General features: G+C 39.4%; 1 protein-coding gene across 1 annotated transcript; it reads right to left on the minus strand.

Moving 5' to 3' along the window:
• Positions 1 to 9868: 9868 nt before the first annotated feature.
• LOC308135216 (mitochondrial import inner membrane translocase subunit TIM44-like) lies at positions 9869 to 19357 on the minus strand (the record flags this gene model as incomplete). The annotated part of the gene is made up of 13 exons (XM_080503097.1): positions 9869 to 11672; positions 12137 to 12247; positions 12473 to 12562; positions 13159 to 13209; positions 13828 to 13952; positions 14421 to 14513; positions 14685 to 14770; positions 14882 to 15015; positions 15720 to 15869; positions 15974 to 16054; positions 16154 to 16318; positions 16581 to 16685; positions 19328 to 19357. The coding sequence occupies 13 exons, from the start codon at positions 19355 to 19357 to the stop codon at positions 11553 to 11555; spliced, it is 1341 nt and encodes a 446-aa protein (XP_080359223.1). The 3' UTR covers positions 9869 to 11552.
• Positions 19358 to 20098: the final 741 nt, after the last annotated feature.

The raw sequence follows: 20098 nt of genomic DNA on the forward strand, positions 1-20098 counted from the left end.
CTGGGAAACATTCCCCACCTCCACTGAAGCAGGCCGGAGTCCTTGTTGCTGTTCTCAAAACTTCCTGTAGAGGGCAGACCAATCCAGACAGGTTTCAGAGTCTGAAGAGACCCAGGGGGATCATATAAGGCTGAACTTTACATATATTTTCATTTATTACATGTTGTATCAAAGTACGAGTTTATTTACTGTCATTTTCAATTTAGTTAACAGCTTTATGGCACTGTGAATAGAAAACAATGTGATTCACCACTATTACAGAAACGGCTTAAAACCATAACAATTAAAGCTTGAATAATAATATTTGTTTCCAATTATTTGTAGAGAAAAATTAAGTTTTTTATCTTTTAAACACGATTCATGTGTCACATCAACCTAAATTTCCATTTTTGTCCAACATTTACTGGCCAAATTCTGTGCTTTTATTCCGAATGAAAAGCTGCATATCAGCTGGTGATCCAGTAATGATCCAGTTCGGACCACGTTGAGGGCTGTGTCTTTTTGCGAGCCTCGAATTCATTATTCAATTGCCTTCATTTGCTGTAAATCTTAGGAATATTGAGCGCTGAAGGAAGACGACCTTCCCACAAAGAAAAGTGTGTAATAGCACTATGTGTCGTGGTTGTGTTTTTTGTAGGGTTTCGCCCCCCCCCCCTTTTTTTTTAATACAGGTCAGTATAAATTATTGACTTTTTGTTTAAATGTACAGTGTATTATGTTTACTTCATACAAACCAGAATAGCCTCACATATTGATCAGTGGTGACACAGTGGTTAGCGCTCACGCTTCGCAGCAACAAGGTCCTGGGTCAAATATTGGTTGGGGGCCTTTCTGTGTGGAGTTTACATGTTCTCCCTTTGGTTATGAGGGTTACCTCTGGTTACTCTGGTTTTCTCCCTCAGTCTAAAAAAAACATGCACCGTGGTTTCCTGAGGAAGACCCTCAGCTCCCCGTAAAGCACTGCACTCTGTGGCTGCCCACCAAAGGGTCTGTTCAATACAGACATTTCCCCTCTACTAAATAAATACAGGTGTGGGGAAAAAAAAACAAAACAGTTAAAGCCTGGGTTACTGTTTCTGTACACACAGCCCCCGCGGTCCAGGTTGCAGTCTTGCGGACGAACTCTACGTTAACTCAGTTCTGTGGACGAACTCTCCATAACCCATCAGGATATTTTGCACATTTCTTAGGTGAGTATAAATTGGCGCAATTAGAACCCATAAGATTTGGGATTATTTTCATTTCTGCTAAGGAAAGAAAGCAATTGTTAAAATAGTAATACTAAATTTTATTTATAAAGAGCATTTCAGAGCCATGTTTTAAAGGGCTTTACAGAATATCAAGGATGGAAACAATGTTACAAAACAAGGAGCAGAAACATTAGATAGAAAATAGATGTTAGACGTTCTCGTTTTCCTACAGGCACTGTTGAACAGATTTGGCTGGTGCACTGGGCGGAGTATAAAGGCAAAAGGGGATTAGGGGGAGGAGAGAATTGGTGTACAGGCGTTTCATAATCACAACTTTATATGACACATATTTAGAGTTATGACCCTCCAAACTGAACCTCCTAACTAAGCCTCTTATAGAGACAGTGACATGAAATAGCAAAACAAAATATGCTGTAATCACTGTTATGTATCATTTGAATTAAAAAGAGAAACTAGAGTGATACAAGCAGCAGCTGAGTGTCAACATCAGCAGGCAATTTAAGTGATTCCCTTGAATTATAGAGACCTTGGTTGATTAGAATTGTTTTACCTGAGGATCATCTGAGAGGCGGCAGATATGCCTCCTCGCAGAATCCAGCATGACTCACAATAAAAAAGGCATTTGAAAAGTGTTTCATTTTCAAACACACTATGACATCTTTCATAATTTTGGGGGGTTTTGTTGCTAATTTAAAATATAAACAAACAAAAAACATCTGAAATATAATCTTAATTTCTACAGTTTCACAATTAAATAAACAATAAAAGTTTATATTATGTGGGCTAAATCTATTGTAAAAAAAAAACATTGCTTTAATTCTAAATTACTTCCATGTCTCCACTAAACTCATTTCATTTTTCTTTTATTCAGTCAGGACATCTGTTGCTCCAGCTTTGCTCTCTGTTTATCATTCCGCCTTAGGATTTGGAGGAATATTATAGAATTACTGAATGACATGGTACATAGGAGTCGCAATCTACTGCTGTGATACAGACCACTGTCTTCCTCCAGTGTGTGTCACTGAAAGCACTATGCGCATCACAAGACTCCAATAATGCATTAATGACTTTAAATGAAAATGGATGCAGTGCTCCTGGTGGCTCTGCTCTCTCCCGTTCTCATGTCTGTGCTGCATTTTGTACACCCACGTTGTTGTCTTGTGATTCAGAAGATGATCTGTAACTTCTTCTACCACTAAGAAAACAACAATTTTGTTCCTTCAACATTTCCTTCCATTCTCCATCAAATAAAACTTTTTGTATAAAAAAAATAAATAAAAAGTTCATCTTTCTCATCATTCTCTCGTCGTTACACCAGTGCGTAATCAAACTGCCCTCTGTCCAGCCCCTCCTTATGGTCGGTCCATGACGACGCCGGCATGCTGCTGTAAGGATCCAACAAGATGCGGACGCATCGGACCACAAGAAACAGCAACAGCAACACAAGGAGGCCCACGAAGCACAGGGCTGACCCCTGCTCAGGATGCCCTGGCATGGGCTGCAGCACCGTCGGGCCCCTGGGGAATCCAGGTGGGGCTGGAGAGGAGAGCTCATAGTCCACAACCCAGTAGTTTGTGTCGCTCATCTTGCAACCGTGTGTGAGGCTTGAACGTTGAAACTGCTTACTTGGGGACTCTCGTATTGTGGTCAGCAGCCGTGAGGAGTTTCATTGCACAGCTCGGCCCTTTCGGTGACTGAGTGTGAGTGTTAAAGCCAGAGGAAGCTCATACAGTGCAATACGGCAGCTGCTCCTGGATTACATGAAACTGCAGTGTCACCCACAAGTCGCAGAGAAAGCAGCAATAACAGAGTGCAAATTGATAATCCCTCGGGGTTCAGGGAGTAGCAAGCTGAGACATGTTCAGTATGGCTTAATTGGATTGCACTGGTTGACGTTCACGTGTCTTTCATACTCTTTTCTCTCACGTCATGTTTCTAGAAAGAACTAAACAATATGGAAGCAGAAGTCACAGTTAAACTTCTTTGAGATGCTCTTCACTTTATTTGTAAGTACTTAAAGTGCCATCCAGTAGAGGTCTTAATATAATTAAAAAGTGAAGCATAAATCTCTCTTCCTCAGGATAATCAAAGCACTTTAAAGCTGTGAATGTTGCAGCTCCAAGTAAAATATTTGTGATGAGATGTTTTCAGTGTTTAGTTGCTTGTATTTTTATGTCTTCATCTTCATTCTACATCACAAGGATCCTCTTCATTCTGGGTTAAACTCATCAGGATGCCTATGAGAGAGAGAGAGAAAAAGCAAAGTTAAAAAGTGACCTCAGTGAGCTTCCAGCATTAGGAATTGCTGAATGGAGGAAAATGTGTAATTGATTTTGGTGGTTCGCAGCAATATAAAGACCTTGAAGTACTTTCAGGGCAATAGATTTCTACCCCTTTGTATTTGCAGAGTGTCCACATTTTTACTTTTTATTTGTTGCAGTGCTCCTGACAGTACAGACAAAGGGAAAGTCTCGTATCAAAAAATGATATCACAAATGTTCTGTAATATTTCCCGTGTAAAACACAAGAACAAGGCACACAAGCACTTCTCCTTTCCTGAACTCAGGTACAGTCTGCTCCAAGATAAATAAATCAGACGTCTCTGACGGAACAGAAAAATGTAGAGAAAACCTTCGGAGAGTTACCGCTCTCTTGCACAAAAACACTCTCCATAGCCTCTTTAATGGGCTGTGGAGTGGAGAGACATTTCCTGCTGTAGGTGCACTCCCCAGTCAGCAGATTCTATTCCAGGAGGCTTCGACTCCCTCCTCACCACCCCGCTGATCCTCGCAAAGACACGTTGATAGCTCCCCGACTCACAGGATGATACGACTGAAGGGCCAAGTGAAGCTTTAATAGGGGACTTCAAGACATAATGAAACAAACTGCCTGCCTCAGTATCAATTATCAAATGGCCCGTGGTTACATCAGGCCTGGACAGTTCAGATTGCTGCACGTGGGGCAGAATACTGCACGAACAAGACAGGCTCAACACTCAATGGAGAGCCACAAGACAGGCATCAAGTTTACACTACAGGGTAACACGGCTCAGAGTCAGTAAATACAAATCACTATAAACTTTGGCTGATTTGCGTGATTTGCGCGATTTGCGAGTTGCGTGATTTGAAAATATAGTTTTTCCCAGACAGGCAATGTAAAATTTGCAACACAGGCATGTAAAATGCAACACAAGTGTCTGTTATTCAATGAAGGGTGAAGAGGAGATGCATCAATTTAGTCTGATATTGATTGTGAAAATCAAATACGTCAAACTATACATCACACACTTTTGAATCACAATCAATCAATCAATAAGTAGAAATGTGAGTTTTGGTGCATATCGGTGGTGAATTCTCTTATTTTAAGGCCATGGTTGATTCAAAGGTCTTATTGGTTCAAAAACATGACCAAGTAAAGCAAAGTAAATTTAGCTTCTATAAGCATAAAAGCATTTATAGCACAGCATAGTAAGAAAGCTGCTTTGGTTCAGAAGAATCACACTGAATTACAAGCTAATCTAATTTGCACATACCACAGAACGTAAACCTGACGGACTCTTTGTGACTCCAGGCTGGTGATATTTGTGCGGAGAACTTTAACACAGAATCACAGCTTCCCCCACTTAACTGCACCATAAAGGGTGAAAACAGTACAGGAGAGCACCTTGCAGCTATCCAGTCTGACGACAGAGCGCACAGCTGTGACATATGGCGTTCTCCGGACCTCTAATTCCTGTAATACTTCCCATTTATACCTGTGGATTATGACGGCAGCTTTGAAAATGTCAAGGACTTTTCTGAAAACTACAGTGAACCCTGAGCTGAGGACTGTTACAGTGTAGACCCACAGTCTGTAAATTACAGCAAACTGTGAACGAGTCCTGCAAAATCCTCCAGAAGCATCAAAGCAGCTCAGTCATTATTAAGGTGAAATTGTAAAATGGGAATTTAAGAGCATTCCTGAACATGACGGCTGTGAGTTGATGTCAAATACTGAACCCAAATAAAAACACGAAAAAGAAATTCCTCCACTTTGTTTTGTAAGAGTGTGTGTGCATGTGTTTGTGTTTTCTTCTTGATGCTCTCCTTTTTTCCGTATGTTTATCTTTTTAGTAAAATACAATTGTATTTTCAATTAAGCTGTTTAATGCAATAGAGAAGAATGCATTACAATCTTTGCATTTTTCTGTATTTTGTTATAACCTTATTTCTGTGTAATGTCTGCTGCACATCTGTTACATCTTAATTCACAAAATTAAAGGAAAATGTGTCAGCGTGACAATTTGAGGAGGAGAGTTTTGACTCACTAATAATATGACTAATGATAACAAAAAACAGACCAAAGGCAATCGTAATTGACCTTGTTCCAAGTACACATGGCTAATTACTGAACAATTATTGGTCAATCTTAGGATACAAAATCTTCAAATAACCCTTATATTATAGATCTAAACCACTTTAAATAATATCAATTGATTGTAACAACAATCAATTGATATTAGCAAACACTGTTTTCTCTCAAAAGATGAAAACAATGAGTACAGTTATGAGACTAAAACACACACATTAACATGCAGAAGAGTTCAGTTATAGTGCAACTAAAGTGATCCTACGTAGTTTAAGCAGCTTAATTCACAACCGAAACAAAAGTTCGGACAATATAATTCCTCAGAAGAGATTAGATTAGAACTTACTTGCAGGCTGGTATCACAGGTGAGGACATGTTGATGATGATGGAGATGAAGATGGTCTCGCAGCAGCAGCAGCAGCAGCTGTTCAGCACCGTGGAGAGCTCCAAATCTCAACTCTCCTTTCACGTTCGACAGCACCTCCTCTGCTTTGTCACAAGCTTTTGAAGTCTTCTCACTTGGAAGGATCCGCCCCACCTCCCTCCCTCCAGGTCCACTCACGGCCGCTCCTGCACGGACTGCACACATAATCTTTTCCCCTGGATGAGTAGAGCGCCGAGAGCCCAGTGTGCCTTTTGCATTATATAAGAGGACTGCGTGGAGAGTGGACATCCAGGGTTCCTTATTTTCTAGAGACATGACATAGATATTAATGTCAATCACTTTATGTTTACATCTGGAATAAATCAGATTCCACCATAAAGCAACTTTTGCACTCTAACTTCTTATTCTTTTTAATGCATTATTATTACATGTTTTCCAATTTTTTGCTGCAACAACAATGTTATTGTTTCCATTGTGGAACAAATAAAGTATCTCATCTCATCTCATCTCATCTCATCTCATATCATCTCATCTCATCTCATCTCATCCTATACACATATATTGCATAACATAATGCAGCGCTACCCACCCATATGTAATCAACTCACATAAATAATTACAGATATATTTTGAGATAAATACTTTGGTTCATTTTTGCAGTGAAGCATTACTGCTTTTGTTTATTTCTCAAACTAAATTAATAAATGAAAGTGGAATTTTACACGTCGATTCATTTAAGTACTTACGGTAACCTACTCTAGTCACTCCTTATCTTTTTTTCTGAGGCCTACTTTTCTAAATTCTACAAGCTCACTCAGTGACAACAGTTTCGCTGCTCTGCAAGAAATGACATGATCAAGATCATCAAGATGTGGAACAAAACATGTCACCAGGTTTGTGCCTGTGGCTATGCTCCAGGTACTCACTGTGAGAAGTAATTAAATGACACAATTAAAACCTTGCAAACACTGGGACAGATTTCAGTCCATACTCATCTGCATCTCCCCTGCCTGAAGCTGCATGGGCTCTCTCTGTAGGTTTAATTAACAGTCAGTGGATTGTCGCACTGCCCTGAAGGGGATCGTGATCTTATCACACAGGGCAGAGCTCCGGCAGGCCACCCACTGTGGTCATAATTGATAAGACTCTCTGGCCTGGAAAGTTTTTTAAAATTGACCATTTCCATTGTTTGTCTTGATGGCATAGATGGTTGTCAAACTGAACATCAGAGAGAAGATGTAGGCTGATGCGACGGGACCTGTGACAGCAGCCAAGCTCTTACAGTTTGACTTCTTTGCGACACCTGAAAGACACTTAACAGCTCAACTTGATGTCAAACTATAACAGTGCTTTCAATAAACTTAGTTTAAACCTTGTGAGTTCAACACCACCAAAATTTTGCCCATCGGAGATGAGCAGACCAGATCTTTGGTTTTTAGAAACTAAAGGATGGGATTTTGGCCGGGAGAACTGGTGGGTAATGGAACTGAAGTTCGTGGTCTGAAGCCCCCTGCCCTGATTCGTCTTCACCGAGTGGATCTCTGTCTTATCTGTCTGTCCTCTCCTTTTCTCTCCTTCTATCCCCTCACCCTAACCTGAATAGCAGACCCTATATTGACCCTGTATAACTAACCTTAAGTCGCCACCCCTGAGCCTGGTTTCGTAAAGGTTTCTTCCCATACTAAAAGGAGTTTTTCCTTTCTACAGTTACTTGTGCTTACTCATGTGGATTTGTTGGGTTTTTTCCATGAAAGTTCCCTGAAATGACTTTGATATATTCGATGCTATATAAATAAAGTTAAATAGACTTGAATTGGCTATAAGCAAAAAAAAAAGCCTCTTGTAATGGTGGTCAACAAGCCCAACTCAACGTAAATGGATAGGTGAACAAGTGCCAACTTCCTTTTGGACGTGAAGAGTCATAATAAAATAACGTCAAAATTCCCCCCAAAATCCTAAACCACTTTTGTTGGCCAACCGTCATCAAAGGACAAACACAGAGAGAGAGACATAGGAGGAGGAGAGGAGAGGAGAGGAGAGGAGCCTAAAATTAAACTACTCAATTACAAAAATGCATTCAGCAGAAGAAATTACAAACATACTGATCAACAACATTCAAACATTGTGCAACGTCTGCTTATATAACAGTGTTACATTAGCGCGTTCCCAACATTGACGACCTTTTCTTATGTAGGCTGGAACACAGCTTGGTGTTTGCCTGGCAGTGTGTCACAAAGAGCATATTGTAATGACCTAACGGAGGATAAAGCAAAGCACTACTTCGCCTCCGAGCTGTTCAGTTGGTACATTCAAGCCCATTCATGTAGGTACAGTGAGTCAGTGCCAATTGCTTGAAGGGACCTTTCTGCACAGGGACACTCTTAAAAGGTTTTTACTGGTAACTTCAAGAACGCAAATGCCATGTGAAAAGTATGCGGTAGGATTGTAAGAGTGAGGCCATGATTTGGAAATGATGAGCCTCGCTGTTGCTTTGTTTTGTTGAGCATACCCCTCTTTCAGCTTCAGTTGAAGATGAACAAGTAGACTTTGGAGGACTGCAAGAGGTTAGTTAGTATAAGGACGTCCTGAGTCATTCATCACAACGGACAGCTTTGAGATGAGGTCCAGAGTATATTGGCCCTGTGTGTGAATCTACAGACACGTGTTATTTAAAGCCTGATCTATCATCCCTATACTACCAAATCCATAGGTTTATCAACCAGTGTCAATGACCAGATCCATGAACATCCATCAAAGCTTGTCAGCTTTGAAATGAGAAAAGCACACACACACACACACACACACACACACACACACACACACACACACACACACACACACACACACACACACACACACACACACACACACACACGCACGCACGCATGCACCCCCCCCCCCCCCCCCCCCCCACACACACACACACAGATTTCTGCTCCATATATATCGACACACTACAAGATTAAAAATGAAAAAATCCTGAATTAATATAGATTTCATGATTTCGCTGATAAAATAATATAACCACTGTGGATGATGTGGCGTGTCAATCAAGCAATAGCAAGAACTTGATTATTTTACTACTCCAGCTTGAATGATTAGAATTGAACTATATTCTGGGTTAAAATATATCATTGTAGTTGAGCGATAGTGACTCATGGCAGCATTGTGGAATACTGGTTACAAACACGCTTGCATGTTCTCCCTGTGTGCTATCGTTAATTAACCCCACTTGTTCCACAATCTATTGGCTGTATATTGGATTTTCTGTCCCTGATTTCACCCTGAGATGAATTGGTGACCTATCCAAGATGAATGGATAAATGATATTATTGATGGTTGAAAGGTCATGAGATGTTCACAAGAGCAAACAAGAATTATTGAATGGAAACCACAAACCAAGTGGATTTTATTCTGACAAGATCATTGTACCGCAAGACCTTGCAGTGGTCAGCATTGTCATCCCACAGCAACAACCTTCCCGGTTTGAGTTCAGGAGAGATTTGTGGGCTTTTCTGCGTGGACTTTGCATGTTCTCACCAGTCCAAAAACGCAAGTTTGAGGCTAACTTGGTGTGTTTGGTTGTTAGTTTTCTCTGGCCTGTCGTCACCCACAGTCAGAAGATGAATCATCTTCTGTGTCCTGAAATCATGAACTGGAAAAAAAAAGCAGTCCAGGAGCTGGATGGAGATTTTTGTTCCATCAAGAATTTGAATAACACTATCTTTAATGAATACTTAATGACCTAAAACACTAATACTGCACTTGTATTCTTGTGCCCAAAGAGATATACGCCATCACATCACTATTCACTTCAGCTTTCCTTTAATAATATAAACACAGGCCAAGTAATGAGTTTCCTATAGTATCAACTTTATTGGTCAAAGTGCACATTTTATGGTGATGACCTTACTGAGTTGTTTTTTTTTGTTCACAGGTGTTGCACAAATATAATACACAATGTCTTCTCAACCAAGCCATTTGGTGTATTATACACCCTAAACACACACCGAGAACAAAACAAGAGTGACCAGAGCAGGGTTTTTATCATCAGTAATTCTCGAGGACTTTCTCTGACAAAAAAATAAAATACAAACATACAAAGATATCTGCTATTAAAAAAAAAACCAAACAGGACCCAAGAGTGAGCTTTTTCACATGGAGTGGGGCAACAGAGCTACAGTACAGCTGTAATGTGAATCATATAACTTCAGTAGAGGACACAGGCACCCAGTATAAATGACAAAAAACAATCGGTACAATGACATACTCGATTCAAGATGTCTATCTTCACCTCATGGGAAGCCACAAAATGAAACGTAAACCAGTCAAATTAAGACAAACAGATGAAGAATCTGCAACACGTGACAACAAATGGTCCTTCAGCCATGAAGCCGTCAATGGAAGGTTGAACGTCATCCAACATAAGTCTCAATGTTTGAGTTATAAGATGTAATAAATATGTAAATCTGACTGGGAGCATAACACAAAGCTCCCAAAAGTCAGCCAAATAAATCCATGAAGCACAATGTTTTTACTGCAATCTGTCACATGTAGGCAGGCTCGTTTCTAAATGCTGGTGACAGAACAGATGATGAAGACACATATTACATCCTGCTTTCCATGTTCACATCTGCATTTTGCATGACTTTAATCTGGATTCTGAACATTTTTGCATGTGAAAATCAACAGGAACAGAACAGAAATCGTCACAACCGCACATTACTGCTGATTCAAATGCTTTAATGGCGTTCAATATCAATATGCAAAGATTTGAAAACCTTGGGAGCTAATTTAATCTCTCATCAGTGCTTTTAAGAGTCATTGTTAATCGATGGGATAGGCTATTGAGGTGTTATTTGAAGTGAATTTCTTTTACAGAGTTTTTCCATGTTCTGTGGTCTTGGTTGATGTTTGTTTTGTCAAGTTTTTGTTTTTGTTTTACATTTCACTTGTCTATCTTACACACATCTGACAGGAAATACAAGACCATCAAGCAGAACATGCTCATGCCTTCCTCCACATATACCATCACAGATGGAGCTGCTCTACGGATGTGCTGCTCACATTTCGCCTCCAGTGAGGACACATGTTACAGATTTATACCTTCTGTCCACATTTGCATTCGCTTGCAGCCATGTTTTACAAAGATGGTGGCGATGTTCATTATCGATATTAACATTTAAAAATGCACTCACAGATGGTTGGTAGTGAACGACACAAGCTCTGGTTATCTGATAAGGAAGCTGGATCCATCCATGCTGAGATTATTGTTTCAGGTCTATATTCACATTCCAGTCAGTTGTTGGTAATCCAAACACGGATCTAGCCAGCGTGAGAAAGCAGAAATTCATTTGAATATGTCGCTTTGTTTAACTCCATGGGCATGTATGACGTCGTGCCAGAGGTTGGTCGAATGTGAACATCTGCACATGGATCCTCCAGGCATCGATGGGGAATGGGAGCGTGTGCAAAAGCAGACTCTGGCAGGGCGGCGAAGATTCTCTCTGCGCTTTCAAGGTAATGTACACAGGATGTGCATGTAGTTCAGGTACACCTTTGCATCCTTTATGTCCAAGATTAACCTTCTCTACAACATGAAACCTCTCCTAGAGGACCTGCTCAGTGCTGGAGGCGGAGATATCCAGAAGCCTCCAGGCTGCACTCGGGTTGAGCTCCTCTTGGTCACGACACAACGCCCAGACGTACATCATCCTCATCACTTTCTCCTGTGGAGGAAGGAGAAGATGGGAGGGTCAGCTCAGAGATCAATGTATGGATGGTTGTACACGAAAGGTTCAATTTCTGAATGTCCATAAATAACAACACGGCCACACCATTTATTTTGTGATGAAATTGTTCCGCTGCTAAACAAGATGTTTAATTTAAAAACTTCTAATCAACAATGCAGTGATCTGGAGGAGAAATGAAACACAACAAAAGCCTCACAGACTATCTATAGGGGAGGCACGCCACAGAAAAGTATGGCAGTGTGATTGCACAGTGTCACAGAAAGATCCATGCATCACTTTTAATGCGTGTGCATTCGATCCACCTGAGTCAATAAAGCAATGCCCTGAAAAGTATTTCGATCCGATGCAAAACTCGATGTCTGAATTCAGCCGGCCGACTCGGACTTTGGTGTTCTCTTTTAGGTTTTCTGCACCAGAGCTGCAGAATGAGGTGAACCTACCGGATCTCCCTCCACTATGTCTCCTTTCGGGCTGCGGATCACCATGACGACCTGAGCCTGGAAGGTGATGATCAGCACTGGGCCTTGGTCCATCATCTTACCCATGGCAAGCTAAATAAACACAAAAGGAGATATATAAGAACCATGCCCTCAACAGTGACTATTTGTGGTTCATTAAGACTTTTTAAAAGACATACAACTTTTTTTTTACTTTTGCAAAAAAAAAAGGTATATTATGAAACGAACGATTATCAAACGAAAATAGAATTTTTTTTAAATAGCTGCAGTCGTATTGTGTATGTATTGTGGGCAACCTGCACACATAAATTCACTTACATCTATATTATCGATGTCAAGGATTTTAGACTGGAAGAGAAGCCCCAGAGCTCTGGCTTGCTGGATGGGATGGGCGAGCTGACTGTACGTCTGCAGAAGAACACATGAGGAGAAGAATTATAAACATTCCTATTGTGTACATTAGCTATAATAACTCATTCTGAGAGGTTGTTAACTTTGGAAGGTAATTGGTAGTATTTGTGACTGTTTTAAACTAAAAAAAAAAAAAAAAGAAGAAGTTCTTTTTATATTCTGTTACTTCATTTCTTTTCTTGTCAGGTGGATCTTATGGTGTTTTCCTGAGTGCATACACACCCACGAATGGGAATTATTGTTGGGATTTTTCCCATGTTAGTTATGTGGACATTTCTTACTAGTGTGTTTTATCGAATCATAGCTTTTCCTTAAAAAGAGAATTTTCAAAAAGTAATTCTCTATCTCATGCTATTTCCTGCTCCCTCTGTTGTAAGAATAATCATCTTTATGTTCTCCTTCACATCATCCATATATATTTTGAGGTCTTCCTGTCCTGACCATCTCCATTTATCCAATTTATCAACCATCTCTCCTCAGCACACGTCCAAACCGTCCCAACCTGGCCTCTCCAGATTTATCACCAAAACCTTTGCTGCAGCACGATCAGGGCTCACGAACTGATTAAATACAGCTGATTTTTAAAAACTTACCGCTTCATAGCACCAGTCCTTCAATACATCCAGCTCCCCTCGAATCATAGCCTGCAGAAAGAACAACACTGAGTTATTGGAGCTTCACTAGTATCATGTGAGTAGCGATGAACGGCATGCTTTTTGAGAATTACATTTTGCATGTAAATTGCTGTAGTGCCTCTAACTGGGCTCATATAGTCTAAGTGGTAGTTTAAATATGGAACATGTGACATTGAGAATCCTCCAGGTTGTCTACTAAATGAAAAGATTTTCCAATACATATCACTTTCAATGCAATTACATGACAGTACAGGAATTTCAATTTTCAACCGTGGCCACCAACATCCTGTTAGGCTCCATCTTTAGCTTGATTTATTCACACCGACTCAGCATTCATTACTTTTAATATAATATTAATTGTTATAGCAGCTCTCGCTCTCCGCCACACAACACACTATTCAGCTTCCTGCCACCGGTGGCTTGAAATGTATTCAATTCCTGAGTATCTCATAGTTCTACTTCATCAACTCCAAAGATGATTCACAAAATCATTCACCAAAGTCAAAATCCATGTTAATGAATAAAGCATTTCACCAATATGTCTCTGTTTAGTCACTGTGCAAAATATTCCTCAGCAAAAAGTCGAGGAATTAAAAAACCTGGAGGAAGTGGGAGGAGTGTGTTTACCTCCAGTATGTTGGGGATGATGTCTTTTTCACACTGTTTGAGAAAAGAATCTTTGTCAAAGTTTGGATCTGCCTTCACGATTTCTGTCAGAACCTCAGACATTTCTGTCTTGGAAAAGAGACCACCTGTGAAACAAACACACAACAACATTGTCATTCAGTAATTCCCTGTGCCCCTTCTTCATGTTCGCTGGTGGATGTTGGTGGATGCATGTCTGTAGTTGTATATTTGTAGTATTTTGTAGTGTTTGTTTGTCCCTCCATCTGCCTCCAACAACAACTTAAGTCATTTTTGTATTTTAAAATCACTCTGCTTGATTTGAAATCAAAATAACAAAAACTGTGAAACCGAGGTGTCAGAAATGAAAAATAAAAAACCTTTTTGAAAATCACCAATTATGTGAAGTTACAACACCTTCACATAAACACAACACCTACATCCAGAGTGGATGTGTAATGTATGTTTTCAAACATACATTCATTTAAATCAAATGAAAAGGAGAGTCTGGGTTTTCATTACAGCTCTATTGTGTAGGGATTATTATATCAACATTTACTGTGATCACAACATAAACGCAAAATAAATAAAAATACCTAAAAATCCAGTGACTCTGTCAGTCACAGCTCTGGATGCTCTGATCATCATATTGTCACTTTCATCATATTTCATCTTCATCTCAAAGAACCCTGAAAGAAATAAAAAAGTGAAACAAGAATAAAGATAAACTCAACACAGATACTTGCACGCACGTTTTTTAGTGGATAACTTCTACATCTGTACAAAGGCCTGATGCCCATCGGCTGCCACCTGCTGCCTCGAGGGAGAATTACACATGTCTGTGACAAAAGTTTTCTTACTGTTAAAAACAACATTGTTGTCCTTGAAGTCCTTCCACTGCTGGAACCACTTGGAGTCCTTGTGAAGAACAACCCCCATAGCCTCTCTGCAGTGCAACACGACACAACAACGTCAAGGGCAGGCCCCAGCTGGGGGTTTCATCTTATTTACAACAGCAGTGAGTGTACAATTGGTTGGAGCTGGAACAGTTACTCACTCATTGGCCTCAAACACTCTGGTGTCACTGTCTGCTCCTTTTGATGAGAAATCGCTCCTCTTCCTCAGCTGAGAAGGAGCCCTGTAAGGGCCGGCATCGCCTGTATCGATCTCCTTCTTCATGGTTTCCACACTCTACAGACACAACACAGGTTTTCTTTCTTTTTTTCCCAATAACAAACTAGAATCAGAATATAAATCCCTAAACCGCTCTTTATGTCAGTTTGGCCAAGTTGTAGGTGTACAACAGTGTTGACTTATGTATATTTATTTTGATTATGGTAAGGAACAACTGAAAAACAGTGGAGGAGTCAAACAAAATAAATGACAATAAAAAAGTAAATAAATAAGCAAAGATGCATCAATAACCATGCTCAAAAAGTAGCAAGAAGGACAAGTTAGTTAATCACCCTCCTTTTGTCTATAATATTGATACAAAATGTATAGATATCAACAGTCACACAGCCTTAACGGTGATATAAATGTACCTATTTGTAAATCAATAAAACAGTATAGCTTTAATAAAAAAGGTATGTGTTATACCATAAGGTATAATTAACTGTATATATGAAGGCAATTTATATTTTCAAAAAATTCATATAAAGATGAGGATGATTAGAACTGAATAGAATAGAAATACTTTATTATTCATTCTAGAGGGAATGGTGATGCACTTCTTTTAGACCCTCGGCAAGATCAAATTATTGTGAGAATGTTTTAGAACGTCTCAGCTGGACAGAATGTCATGGGAAAGATCATGGACACATCATTTTCTTCCCAGTTGTGATTTTGAGGATGAAACCTCAGAAATGTATGATGTGGCAGTTTCCTCCTCTGACCTGTGAGATGGCTTTGAATGCGCTGGTCTTGCCCAGTTTTTCTCCTCCTTTGGAGATGGACTCGGCAGAGTGCATGGCCGACCGAGCCGCCTCCCCGACTCCGTCCTTGATCTTCTTCCCAATGTCGGTACGAGTCACCTCCTCAAGGCCCTGAGATGAGTGGTTGACACTGACTCAATTTCGACTTTGGAGCGATGCGAAATAATTGGCGCAACAAAATGTGTCTCAAAACAAAATGAGTCCTGTGACTTTACCTCCTTGACTGTTTCTGACAAAGAGCCAAAGGTTTTCTTAAATACTTCTGATGTCTTCACCGTCTCTGCCTCTATTGATTTCTATGAAAAGACAACAATTGTTGAGTCATTCTATTAAAAAAAACAAAAGAGAGATCAAAGATTGAATCCAAAGATGAAAAGATATCAGTATGTTCTCACATATTTCTTGCGGGCTTGCTGCAAGGCATCGGATTCTTCAAGCCTCTTGGCTTCCTCTCTGAACTTCTTGATGTTTTCTTTCATCTCCTGATTCTTACTGAACTCCTGACGAAGGCCATCGACAAACTCCCCAAAGAAACCTTTACGACCTGAAGAATATCGCACCTAAATAAAGAAATAGAGGGTAGGACTGATTAAGAGATGAACAGATTGGCCACAGACTTTCACTGGGAAGTCTTTCTTCACTTGAAACATTGAAAGACGAGACTCATAAGGTGGGAATGATGCATCACAAAACAAAGAGAAAAGCAGCCCTTTCGAAAAAAACCCCAAAAAGGTTTACAACTTTAATGAAAATGTCCAATCGAGACAACAAATGGGTGCAATCAATGAGTAACGAACACAAACTGGAAAGATTAGTGTTTACCTGCACAGCTGCAGCTGGACTTCTGCGTAAGCTGCAAGCGTCTCCTCTCCACATGGAGGAGGCCAGTGGCCGGGAGCAGAGGGCCAAGGCATTTCTGCCAATCCGCTGCAATGTTAAGGCACGGTCAGTCCGTCAGTCACAATAATAATAAAAGGCTGAATTAAACACATTGTCCTTGAGCTCTCTAGAAGAACAACAACAACAACAAATGTCATTTATGTAGCATATTTTACAGACAAGACACCATTTGGTTTACACAACATGTGCACTAAGCAATGAGGAGGAATCTCGAGAGGTAAAAAGTAAAAAAAAACAAAAACCACAATCTCAGGGACACAATACACAAAGTGTCTGTGCACTAAAGACATATGTAGATGTAGATCTTAGAGGATACAGGTCTGAATAGCTTCACAATGCAATGAATCAATAAAAATCAATTGTGAAAAACATCAACATCTCATATCATGATGACTTTGTTGTGTGTCGCGAATATTGTTACTCAACGTCGCAAAGTCATTTGTGTTTTACCCACAGTAAAAAAAAAAGTTTAATGGCCATTTGAGCTCCTTATTTAGCTTAAAGGAACCCAATGAGCATAAATTTAATTACTGCATATTGTATTGAAAAACATTGTGTTTCTCATTCCAGAACAAAAGGAAAACCTGCAACGAATGGCATGTTGGGAAAGACATCACATACGCCCTGACAAGCAGCTGAATCCTCAAAATGATCATCAGTGATATGAGGCATCTGTTCATAGTTGTTATGACAGAGCAACTGCAATGTGGTTCCATTAATCCAACGGACGATTGTCGCTGCTAAACAAAACTGTATGTTATTACAAGGTCATATTCAATACTAGAGCCTTGCCAAATGTGTAAGTTGCAAATAACAAAGGCACTCCATACCAGTAGATGCTGGTGTTTGCAAATTGTTGTAAAATAATAATAATTAACATGGTCTGTTGCCTCTTTACTGTGCAGAACATGAGGTCCATAGTTTTCTAAAAGATTTTTTTAATGATTTATCTGACCACAATTTGCCACTAAGACCATTTTATGATCTTTGGCCAAGAGAGAGTGACATTTTGATATGTACACATGGTCCAGCTTCGAGTTGAATGCACTTCTTACTGAAATCACAGTCAACTGGAGGTCCTAAAACCACAAACATCCAAAATCTGACCTTTTTCCTCTTGACTTTGCACCTCAGAATTTGTAAAGATTTCATTAAGATTCTGACTTGGGAGCAGTACTCTCAAGTTGTTCCATAGATTTCTAGACACAGATCAGTCTTAAGCCATTTGTGACCTTTTAGAGGCGTGTCAATGTCATCAAACTCAAGGTGAGCCAAGATCAAATGCCACGTTGCTTTATTTTTAACATCTGATGGATTCTGTTCTACCGCTACTAAAGTGCAGGTTTTATGTGGGTTACAAATGATTGCATTCTGCTTTTATAATTGATTTAATGTAAATTAAAATAACAACATCTATGGTGTTTGGGAGGGCTCCAAATAATAATGTAATAAAAACAGGATTTGGATGGAATTGAAATCAAAAGAGCACATGAAACTAAATTGTAAGGAGTGATTGTAAATGAAAAAGTGTGGTGAGCAACACAAATATATTACTGTTCTATAAAAAGAAAATAGGGAGCTGTTAAGAAGGGAAAGCTTGAATATGTGTACAGTTCAGCATTCTAACATTTCCATTCATTGTGTACTTAAAAATATGAAAAATATTATAGTGGGTTCTAAATAAAAGTTAAAATCAAGAAGTTTTTTTGTTAAAAGAAGGCAAATATAGTTTAAAGTGAGTAACATAAAATAAGAACAAATACAATATAGATGCGTTTCTGTCCTGTGAGTTAAACTCTCAAGTGATGAACTAAAATGGGGCAGGTTGCAATCAACTTTCAAAAAAGCAGTGATATACAGAATAATTTAGGGATTACAGTGCAGACTGACTAATGATGAGAGAAAGGGAACATAATTCATTATGACATTGTTATGTTATGTTGTGTTATTTAGATCTTTTTTTTGCCCATGGTTGGTTTTGTCATTTGTAAGTCTGCTGATATTCCATCTACTTATAGAACAGCCATAAATAAGCCACTGGCTCCAGTCGATTCCTCTTTTTTGATCATTTAAAGTGAACAGTATTTGTTGTGGTTTGTATCTTATATGAGTTGAACTCTGGCCAGAAATAAATCATTGTTTCAATCATTTACACAAAATGTAGTTCCAACCGGTTGAGCGAGTTTGGTTGCACTTTGGAGGTTGTATGATTGGAAAGAACTGTGTGTTTGGACATAAATAATGTACCCGAGCCACCAACAAAGTAGAAGGAAAAATAAACAAAACACTACAACACCATGTCTCCATTATAATCCACACATCATCTTCCTGACAGCTGCTGTCCTGTTGTGTAACGTCGCCGCAAGGAAACTATCTTTAGCTTTTTACAAACCCAGATTTAGTATATTCATCCCGATTCGAGCACAGCAAAGTAAATATGCTGAAACAACGTGCTGTTATATATATATATTCAGTCAATAATAATGATATTTTCTTTTCAGTCTGATGCAACTGGAGGCCTCTGTCTGCATGACGTCCTCCCAACAGACTCACATTCAAACAAGCGGACTTGAAATAACATTTGCGAATCGGCGCGGGACTGTTTTCATTGACAAATGAAACCCTGGGACGACGGGAGGCGCACTGAAGGACAGACATGATGTTCTCACCTCGTAGCACCGACACACGGAGGCTGCCATCTTGATCTGGAGATGCGCGGAGGAGCACGTGTTTCCCCGCCGCTGCAGCTGAAGGCGCCCCTCGACCAATCAGAGCGGAGATGGTGGCGAAGGGGCGGGGCCATCTGTCAGCACGACTTTAAAGGGAAAATACACCCCAAAGCAACACAAACACACATTTTCAGTAGTCTACACTGAAATATACATATTCTATCTCATGGAGTACAATAATATAATTAATACAAGCATGGAAGAACAGAACTGACAGAAAAACACAACAAAACACTATAAACTAAAAGGCTCTCATCGGTTTAAATTTGAATGTACTGCCTCAACTAAAATAATGTTCAACAAATGAAATAGTTTTTATAGCTATGCATTGCATCAATACTTTATGAAATCTATTTTTCCAACATTGTAATTATTTAGATTTTGTGAAGGTAAGATTTCACTATGTAATACAGTTATAATTTCTTTCTTTAACCAAAATACTAATAAATAATACATATCTATGTACTCGTCCTCTCTATTTGAAATGCTGTCTTCAGAATTTTTTGTTTGTTTATGTCCACTTCTGTTTTCTAATCCGGTCCTGAACTGAATTATCTTTACCTCACCTTATATTAAAAACATATCCTGACACAATAAAAAGGGAACATGACGACTATAAAAACTATTAAAAAAAAAAAAACAACCAACACGAAACATTAAAATTATTTTATTATATACCATGCAAAGAAATATTCCTGCATTACAGTGAGA

This window comes from Blennius ocellaris (genome assembly GCF_963422515.1).
Source record: "Blennius ocellaris genome assembly, chromosome: 10".
NCBI classification, from domain to species: Eukaryota; Metazoa; Chordata; class Actinopteri; order Blenniiformes; family Blenniidae; genus Blennius; species Blennius ocellaris.